This window comes from Musa acuminata, chromosome BXJ1-7, assembly GCF_036884655.1.
Source record: "Musa acuminata AAA Group cultivar baxijiao chromosome BXJ1-7, Cavendish_Baxijiao_AAA, whole genome shotgun sequence".
Taxonomy (NCBI): domain Eukaryota; kingdom Viridiplantae; phylum Streptophyta; class Magnoliopsida; order Zingiberales; family Musaceae; genus Musa; species Musa acuminata.
This window is the reverse complement of record NC_088333.1, coordinates 24,510,361-24,520,944: the sequence shown is the minus strand read 5'-3', so window position 1 is coordinate 24,520,944 and position 10,584 is coordinate 24,510,361. Positions and strand designations below refer to the sequence as shown.

Sequence of the window (10,584 nt, the reverse complement as noted above, 5' to 3'; positions counted from 1 at the left end):
GGTAAAGGGTATGCGCTGATTTGCCCGCTTTGTGGGGTCCCGCTTTGTGGGATATTCTGATATGCGCTATTTGCCCGCTTTGTGGGGTCCCGCTTTGTGGGATATTGCTTAGAGCCTGCGATGCTCTGCCGGCCCCTTTGACTTCACCTAGACGTGGGTGGATGGAGCTCCCAGACGTGGGAGACTTTTGTCAGGTGGTCATTCAGAAATGGATGAATCACATTCTGACTGAGATCCCACTACACCCTCTATATGTTTGATATGATATCCAGAGTTTTTGTGAGTTATTTCTGTTCGTACTCTGGATAGTTATGATATGATTGCAACGTCAAGGACGACGTTTGAGCTTTGGTATGACATATGAGTTTGATATGCTATGAAATGCTTCATTCACTGTTGATTTTGCTTCGTAATGTTCCATATGTCGTTGATGTGATTTGGAACATTTTATATGCCATTGATAAGCTCCGATATGTTTCCTTTGTTTCTGATATGCTCCAATTACTCTATGCCCCATCTGTCAGGAACCAAATTTGTATGATTAAAAAGGACAATTATGATTCTGCTCCTAATGATAATATGTATACGAAATCGTATATTCTGCTTTGTGTTTGAAACTGCATCTCTTTGGAAATTGTACTATTTTGATATGGATATGTTAGTCACTTGCTGAGCTCTTTATGCTCACCCCATTTGTTGATAAATTTTTCAGGATAGCGTATCGCTTTCTTAAATGTTAAGAATGGGCTGAGGCAGTGGAAAATTTAGAAGACGTTGGGCAGAACTTTTGTTAGCATATATGTAGTTGTGTATAAGCTACCTTGCATCTAATGAAATGTGACTATGAATCTAAACCGGTGGATTTTGTGTAAGTTAAAGGATCCCTCATGTATAGGGTTTTGGAATGTTAAATTAAATTCGTGTAATGATATGAACTTATGGTAAATCGATGATTGTGGTGACTGCATAGATTTCCCCACTTGTGGATTTATATTGTGGTTTTTATTTTGATGTGTTGAGTTCAGATTGTATAAATTATCGAGTGATGTGTGCTATGTTTATGAATTGCACAGGGTTATGAATTGGTAAATTATAGAAGTGAAATTCTTGATCTGAATGTTTTCTTAGTGACCTCAAATGTGTGTTTGGATCCTGGGTTAGTTGTGATGAAAAAATTTTTTAATATCATGGATATTTTTGGGGCGTGACAGAGGTGGTATCAGAGCCTGATTTGAGAATCACTAAGAATATTATCTTTATTTGAGGTTTATTGACTGTCATTAGAGATTGATCGAAGAAAATGTTCTTTTGATGTTTTAGGAAGCGAGGATGACGATAATCATCTGGTTCTCCTGTTGCATCTACTGCTGATCAATTGAGTGGTATTATGCGGACTTTGGAGACTATGGCACATGTGATGCAACAACAACAACAACCTGCCCAACAAGGAAATAATGATGGGACAGAGACATCAAACCAGACGGGGTTGGGAATTGGACAGTTTAAGAAGCTTAGTCCTCCCAGTTTCAGTGGTGAGTCTGATCCAATGGTGGCGGAACGGTGGATGTTGCAGATAGAGAAAATATTTGATGCCTTTAATTACTCTGATGAACGAAAGGTTTTTCTTGCCACCTTTATGCTGGAGGGAGAAGCTGAACACTGGTGGAGAATGATTAAGAGGATGTCTGAAATCAAACATGAGCCAATGACATGGAAGTTATTCCAAGAAAAGTTTAACGATAAATATTTTTCAGAATGTATGAGAGAGCAAAAAGAATTGGAGTTCTTGAATCTTATCCAGGGGAGTATGACGGTTACAAAGTATGAATCTAAATTTACTGAGCTCTCCAGGTTTGCCACACATATGACTGATGATGAATCTAGAAAGGCAAGAAGGTTTGAAAGGGGATTACGGCCGGCAATAAGAAGCCGAATGTCAGCTTTAAAATTACAAACATATGCTGATACGGTAGAAAGAGCTTTGAAAATTGAAAGAGACATGGAGGAAATTCAAGAAATCATTGGCAAGAACCAAAGGGACAAATTTACTAGCAAAAGCAGGAGAGTAAATGAATACGAAGATAGTAACAAGAGGTTTAAGACATCTGGATTTGAGAAAAGGAAACCATGGGGGAGGACTCAGTTATGTGAAAAATGCGGGTTAAATCATGAGACAAGTCGGTGTTTTCGGGTGACTGGAGCATGTTTTAATTGTGGAAAGCTAGGTCATCAAATAAAAGATTGCCCACTGAACATGAAAAGAGAGCCACTGTCTCCTAGACCCTCAGCCCATGCTAGAGTATACGCTATCACTGAACAAGATTCTAGAGCTTCTAAATCAGTGGTGGAAGGTATTCTTCATGTTTCTAAAAGAAATGCAAAAGTTTTGTTTGATCCCGGCTCCAACTTATCGTTTGTTTCAAAATACTTTGCTTGTCACTTGGATATTCCACCTAAACCCCTGGATTATATGTTATATGTAACAACTGCTGTTGGAGATTCATTGGCAACAAACTTGGTCTACCCATCTTGTTTGATCTCTATTGGAGACCACGAATTCCTTGCTGATTTGATTCTTCTAGAGATCCAGGGCTTTGATATTATACTCGGCATGGATTGGTTATCTTCTCATCACGCTAGTATTGATTGTTACAAAAAAATAATTACCTTCTGCATACCAGATCAGCCTATATTTTTCTTTGAGGGCATTAAGCATGATTTGCCTCCTTGCTTAATATCCGCACTTCAAGCTTATCATCTTATGCAGAAAGGTTGTTTTTGTTATATGGTGTGTGTAAAGGAGCATTCAAATCAGGAAACCCACCTAGATGAAATTTCAATGGTCAAAGAATTCCCTGATGTATTTCCAGATGACTTGCCTGGTTTACCTCTAGATAGAGAGGGTGAATTTGCTATTGATCTAGCCCCCAGTACAACCCCAATATCTAAGCCTCCCTACAGAATGGCACCACTTGAGCTAGAAGAATTAAAGAAGCAAATACAAGAATTATTAGATAAGGGTTTCATACGACCCAGTGTATCCCCATGGGGTGCTCCGGTACTTTTAGTGAAGAAGAAGGATGGAACATTGAGGCTTTGTATTGATTATAGACAGTTGAATCAGGTGACCATCAAAAACAAATATCCTATACCTAGAATTGATGATTTGTTTGATCAACTGCAGGGTGCACAAGTATTCTCTAAGATTGACCTGAGGTCAGGTTACTATCAGTTAAAGATCAAGGAGGAGGATATTTCAAAAACAGCTTTTAGAACTCGTTATGGTTATTATGAATTCTTGGTGATGCCTTTTGGTTTGACTAATGCCCCTGCAGCTTTTATGGAACTAATGAATAGGATATTTCAACCGCTCTTGGATATCTGTGTAATTGTATTTATTGATGACATATTGGTGTATTCAAAGAATAATCAGGAGCATGAGGAACACTTGAGAGATGTGCTGTCCATACTAAGAGAAAAGAAGTTGTATGCAAAGTTCAGCAAATGTGAATTTTGGTTGAATGAAGTTGCTTTCTTAGGCCATGTGATTTCAGGGAAGGGCATATCTGTTGATCCAAGGAAAATAGAAGCTGTAGTTGAATGGGAAGTACCAACAAATGTAACAGAAGTTAGAAGTTTCTTGGGCATGGCAGGTTATTACAGGAGATTTGTGGAGGGATTTTCTCGAATTGCTCAACCTCTCACCAAACTCACTAAGAAGAATATGAAATTTGTATGGGGCGATGATTGTGAGCAAAGCTTTCAAGAGTTAAAAAGAAGATTAACTAGTGCCCCTATTCTCACTATTCCAAGTGGTAGTGAGGGATTTGTAGTTTATACTGATGCTTCAAGAAAGGGCCTAGGATGTGTTTTGATGCAGGAAGGGAGAGTAGTTGCTTATGCTTCTAGGCAACTTAAAGGTTATGAATTGAATTATCCAACTCATGATTTGGAATTAGCAGCAATCATTTTTGCTCTAAAGATTTGGAGACATTATTTGTATGGTCGACAGTTTGAAATCTTCACTGATCACAAGAGTTTAAAATATATTTTCACTCAGAAAGAGTTAAACATGAGGCAGCGAAGATGGATAGAACTTCTGAAGGATTATGATTGTACCATCCGTTATCACCCAGGCAAGGCCAATGTTGTAGCTGATGCACTTAGTAGGAAATCTACAAGTTTTATGGCTAGTCTGGTCGTGAAGCAATGGAAGCTAATAGAAGAAAATTTTGATTTGAAAGCTTTGAGGAAAGAGCAAGACTCGATGATTTTGATGGCCTCCATTCAAGTGCAGTCTGATCTTATGCAACAAATTAAGGAGGGACAATTACGAGATCCACACTTAATCTACTTGAGGAGTGAAGTAGAAAAGGAATTGAAGCCACAATTTCAAGTTTCAAAGGATGGCCTATTGAGATTTGGGGAGAGAGTATGTGTACCAAATGAACTAGATATCAAGAATCAAATCCTAAATGAAAGTCATACTTCAAAGTACGCCCTACACCCTGGGAGCACTAAGATGTATAGAGATCTTCAAAGTTATTATTGGTGGGAAGGCATGAAGAAGGAAATTGCAATGTATGTTTCAAAATGTTTAACATGTCAGCAAATCAAAGTAGAACACCAAAGACCTGGAGGGTTGCTGCAACCTTTAGTTATACCTGAATGGAAATGGGAATGTATTACTATGGATTTTGTTTCAGGACTACCCAGAACCTCGAGGAAGCATGATGCTATTTGGGTTATCATTGATAGGTTAACAAAATCTGCACATTTCCTACCGATTAATATGACTTATCCGCTTGATAGACTTGCAGATTTATATGTCAGTGAAATAGTAAGACTTCATGGTGTTCCAAAGGAGATCATCTCTGATAGAGACTCTAGATTTCTCTCTAGATTCTGGAGAAGATTGCATGAGTCGATGGGCACTAAAGTTAAGTTTAGTACTGCATATCATCCTCAGACTGATGGTCAGTCAGAAAGAACAATTCAAACACTTGAGGATTTGCTTAGAGCCTATGTTATGGATTGGAAAGGTGAATGGGATAAGGATATTTCACTTGTTGAGTTCACGTATAACAATAGTTATCATTCAAGTATTCAGATGGCTCCTTATGAAGCTTTATATGGGCGAAAGTGCATAACACCTATATGTTGGGAAGAAGTTGGGGACAGAAAGTTGTTAGCACCGGACCTAGTACAAGAAACTACCGAGAAAATTCAAGTTATAAGGAAAAGGTTAAAAGCTGCTCAAGGTCGTCAAAAGAGTTATGCCGATAATAGGAGACGAGATATTGAGTTTGAAATCGGAGATTTTGTATTCTTAAAAGTCTCCCCTTCCAAAGGCATTATAAGGTTTGGGAAGAAAGGAAAGTTAAGCCCAAGATTTATTGGACCTTTTGAGGTTCTTGAGAGGGTTGGTTCTGTCGCTTACAAGATTGCCTTACCACCAGCATTGAGCCATGTCCATGATATATTTCATGTCTCGATGATTAGAAAGTATATGTATGACCCTTCTCACATCATTAAGTATGAGCTGGTGGAGTTCGATAAAGATTTATCCTATGTGGAAGAGCCTATTCAGATTATTGATAAGGAAGAAAAAGTCCTAAGGAATCGGGTCATCCCACTGGTTCAAGTAAATTGGAGACATCATTCTGGAGAAGAGACAACTTGGGAGCTAGAAGAGGAAATGAAAAAGGTGTATCCTCGTATTTTCATCGAATAGAGGTACGATAAATTTAGAGGACTAAATTTTTCTTTTAAGGGGGGGAGAGTGTAACACCCCTCATTTCCGAATGTTCGTATAAATTTTTGGTGATAATGTAAGCATCTATTTTAATTAACAAAAGAAATAGAGTATGAATTAGAGGTAACTTATTTTTAAGATTTGGGAGATCTGTTCAAAAAAAAAAAGAAGAGAAAAAGAAAGAATCTGAGGACCTATATGTAAACCCTAAGGACCTAATCGTGAATATGATAAAAACAAGGACTAAACTGCAAAATGCACCAAATGACAAATTCCACCGCTTAAGCTTCTCTGCCTTCGTTGTTAAGGAAGCAGAGGAGGCAGCTCGTGGGTGATCAGGGAAAGAAAGAAGAAGAAGAAGAAGAAGAAGAAGAAGAAGAAGAAGAGAGAAAATTGGGGCTTTTGGGGTTCTTGCTTTAATCTTTTCATTGGGGATCAAAATTTTCAAAGGCAAGTGTTCTAACCCCATCCTACATAAGTATTAGACTCTGTTTTTATGTTGATTCAAAATAAATTGGAAGATTTTTGTTTAGAAACTGATATGTTCCTCTTTGGACATAGAACTATGGATTCTGAAAGTTTTCGGTAAACTGACCCCTAAGCACTGTTTCGGCCCTAAGTTTTAGTACAGAATGAGGATTCAGGCAGGAACTATTTTTGTTTGAAATTAGACTCGTATGTCTTTCTTTTGACACTGATTTTGTAGATTTTGGACACCGAATATTTACCCAAAAATTTGTTTCAAAAGAGCCTATAGACGCTGTAAAACAGAGTTCAAGATTTCTGACCTTTCGAAACTAAAACGCCTATAACTCCCTGTTGAAAATTCTGATTTGTACCAAACTGATTTTATCTGAAACTAGACTTGAAATCATCTCTTTTGACGTATAGTTTCAAAATTTTGGAGTTCAATTGCTCACCCTATCGTCTGTTGAATCCGATCCTATAAAGTCCGCAAACCAGTGATTGTGATTTTGACCTTATGTTACCAAATCAGAGGTAACTCTGTGTTGGGAGCCCTGTTTCATATGAAATCTGTTCCATCCGAATATAGATTGATATATGGTTCGACCATAGCCTTCTTGTGGGTATTGGAGCATAATTGTTATTCTGAAATATTTGTTTGATGTGCCACTGGAATTCTGTCCGAAATCGAGCTTTGGTCGATTTCGCGTATTCTGTTCCATTTCCTTTGGATACCTGAATTCGCCTAATCTTCTTATTGGAATTGAGCTGGTTATGATTGCTTGGAATCCCTGTACACTCTTGCTTTCAATTCTTTCCCTAAAATGAATATTTTGTGAGAGATTTGTTCCTTGCATCACATTGTTTTTGAAAAGGCACATGTACGTTTGGTTGTTCCGCGTGTGCTTCCATTATATGCTGCAATTTGTTGAAACTGTCCTTTTGTACTCTGGTGTGTGGGATTGTCTGGACCTTTGCCAGAAATGGTAAAGGGTATGCGCTGATTTGCCCGCTTTGTGGGGTCCCGCTTTGTGGGATATTCTGATATGCGCTATTTGCCCGCTTTGTGGGGTCCCGCTTTGTGGGATATTGCTTAGAGCCTGCGATGCTCTGCCGGCCCCTTTGACTTCACCTAGACGTGGGTGGATGGAGCTCCCAGACGTGGGAGACTTTTGTCAGGTGGTCATTCAGAAATGGATGAATCACATTCTGACTGAGATCCCACTACACCCTCTATATGTTTGATATGATATCCAGAGTTTTTGTGAGTTATTTCTGTTCGTACTCTGGATAGTTATGATATGATTGCAACGTCAAGGACGACGTTTGAGCTTTGGTATGACATATGAGTTTGATATGCTATGAAATGCTTCATTCACTGTTGATTTTGCTTCGTAATGTTCCATATGTCGTTGATGTGATTTGGAACATTTTATATGCCATTGATAAGCTCCGATATGTTTCCTTTGTTTCTGATATGCTCCAATTACTCTATGCCCCATCTGTCAGGAACCAAATTTGTATGATTAAAAAGGACAATTATGATTCTGCTCCTAATGATAATATGTATACGAAATCGTATATTCTGCTTTGTGTTTGAAACTGCATCTCTTTGGAAATTGTACTATTTTGATATGGATATGTTAGTCACTTGCTGAGCTCTTTATGCTCACCCCATTTGTTGATAAATTTTTCAGGATAGCGTATCGCTTGCTTAAATGTTAAGAATGGGCTGAGGCAGTGGAAAATTTAGAAGACGTTGGGCAGAACTTTTGTTAGCATATATGTAGTTGTGTATAAGCTACCTTGCATCTAATGAAATGTGACTATGAATCTAAACCGGTGGATTTTGTGTAAGTTAAAGGATCCCTCATGTATAGGGTTTTGGAATGTTAAATTAAATTCGTGTAATGATATGAACTTATGGTAAATCGATGATTGTGGTGACTGCATAGATTTCCCCACTTATGGATTTATATTGTGGTTTTTATTTTGATGTGTTGAGTTCAGATTGTATAAATTATCGAGTGATGTGTGCTATGTTTATGAATTGCACAGGGTTATGAATTGGTAAATTATAGAAGTGAAATTCTTGATCTGAATGTTTTCTTAGTGACCTCAAATGTGTGTTTGGATCCTGGGTTAGTTGTGATGAAAAAAATTTTTAATATCATGGATATTTTTGGGGCGTGACAGAGATAGCAATTCTTTGCTTCTCTTTAGATTGCAGGATTTGCAATTCATTGGTAGTGTTTATGATAGCAAGTTCTTTCAATGAAATGATCGAGATAGCAAATTTTTCTTCCTTTGAAATATGCAAGCTAGTAAACTAACTCCCCTTTATCATGATAAAAAAGAAGGGAGAAACCAATGGCAAAAAAAATTTTAATCATTATACAAGCCATATTACAAAATCATATCATGATATCAAGAAAATTCAAAATGGACATGATTCATTCGATAAATCTTTTTAATAGAGCAAAAGAATTATACAACCAAGGATCACGATTAAAATATATCAATATCATAGATCAAGTGATGATTAATGATTCATCATAAAGCAAATTAATTTTCAATCATCACATAAGACATTTAAAGAATTTTTGAAACATAGGAGAATGATTAATTTAAGCATGCAATGTTTCAATCAAATTCAAGTCATTAATACCAATACTTTCATATTGTGAGTATCAATTCATGAATACCAAAAGATATTATTTGTGATTCCAATTTTGCAAGATCAAGATTATGATTTAGATAAAACTCATTCAAATCAAATCGTTAACTTGAAATTCATAATCAAGTCATCAAAATCAATTTCGAGATTCACAAAATATCATGAAATCATTAATCTCGATCAGATGGGAAAAGCATTTTTTAAGTGATTCTTTTTCATCTAAGCATGCCTTAGTCATTATATGCCAAATCAAGATAAGTATAAAGGTTCAAGATATAAAGGCAAAATCTTATAAAACAACTCATCAAGCAAGATTTTAAACATCTATTTTCAAGCTAGAGTAAATCAAGGATTCAATTACCTCATGTCATGAATTCCAATAGGCATCTCAAATTATCAACATCACATTAAAAAGATATTTCAAAAAGACATATCGATAAGTGATTCATTTGTATCATTTCATTTTCGGAAGATTCTCCTTTTTGGTAAATAAATCTAGGAGAACAAAATGAATTAAGGGAGATATAATATGATTGAAGCATTGAACATGATTCATATTTAAAATGTGTCTTATATCATAAGTATGAATCAAGCATTTGTGAAATCTGAAATCATCCTCAAAATCTGAAAGCATAGATTTATTGAAAAGTCGATAAGATAGAGGATCGTATTTCATTTTTATAAATTTCTATTCATGTGATTTGCTTCTTATAAGTATGCCTTTACCTTTAATAAAACAAGTGTCAACATTTAAGACGGAAAGGTAAATTTCGTAAAACAAATCATCAAGCATGATTCCATGATAACATCCTTTTAATATCTTGATATTCATCATCAAGTATGATTTCAAAAAATATGTTTAAGAGAAATCATTAAGACCAAATACATTATACACTCATTTATTTTCAAAATATTCATCATGTTTATTTTCATGAAATTCACAAGATTGGTAAAATAAATTCATTAATTTCAATAGGATAGAAAATTCATTTCCATTTTATACAATTGATTTAATATCAGGGTATTCAAGTCTTTTGTGAAAACATGTATCATTTTAAAATCGAAATAAAAGTTTCGTCATGAAGTCGTCAAGACCAAACACATCATAATATCACATCTATCATCAAAAGACTATCAACAAATTCATACATATATGTACATGCACTATGTCATCTTAATATATCATGAGAATGTCATCTTAATTTGTCATAAAAATGATTAGACCAAAAACATGTTAATCTAAAATGAGAGTTTCAAATCAACATTTACTTCAAAAACTCATGCATGACATAAAATCATTAAGATACATATGCATAGATTAATCCTAAGCATTATCACATATCATATAATTATCATCCCTAATGTTGCATATATCATTCAACATTTCAAAACATAACATGCAAGAAACCTTAGCCATATACTTTTCATGATCAATTTTTTAATTTTTCAAAGATGCTAAAAAGAAAAACATGATATAATTTTTGAAAAACAATTTTTTATTTTCTATTCCTACTATCTAAATTAAGCACTCATGAAAAACATCAAGTAATTTCAGAATAATTCAAGAGAGTTGAGTTACTTACCGTGTAGTCGAAGCCCATCAAAGCCCAATTCGTCGTTTCGCCTTTGGATGTTTTTGATTCATCCTTGGTTGCCATCCTCTTCTTTGGCCTCTTCCGACGTTCAA

At 35.8% G+C, this 10,584-nt stretch overlaps 1 protein-coding gene across 1 annotated transcript; it reads left to right on the top strand.

The window, feature by feature from the left end:
- Window positions 1-1,150: 1,150 nt before the first annotated feature.
- On the top strand, window positions 1,151-8,184 carry LOC135678979 (uncharacterized). Its single transcript, XM_065192282.1, has 2 exons — window positions 1,151-2,351; window positions 7,918-8,184. Exons 1-2 carry the CDS (start codon window positions 1,388-1,390, stop codon window positions 7,920-7,922), a joined length of 969 nt encoding a protein of 322 aa, XP_065048354.1. The 5' UTR covers window positions 1,151-1,387; the 3' UTR covers window positions 7,923-8,184.
- Window positions 8,185-10,584: the final 2,400 nt, after the last annotated feature.

What these genes read in the sequence shown, in the direction of transcription:
- LOC135678979 (XM_065192282.1), top strand. Translation starts at nt 1,388, where the DNA reads ATGCGGACTTTGGAGACTATGGCACATGTGATGCAACAACAACAACAA.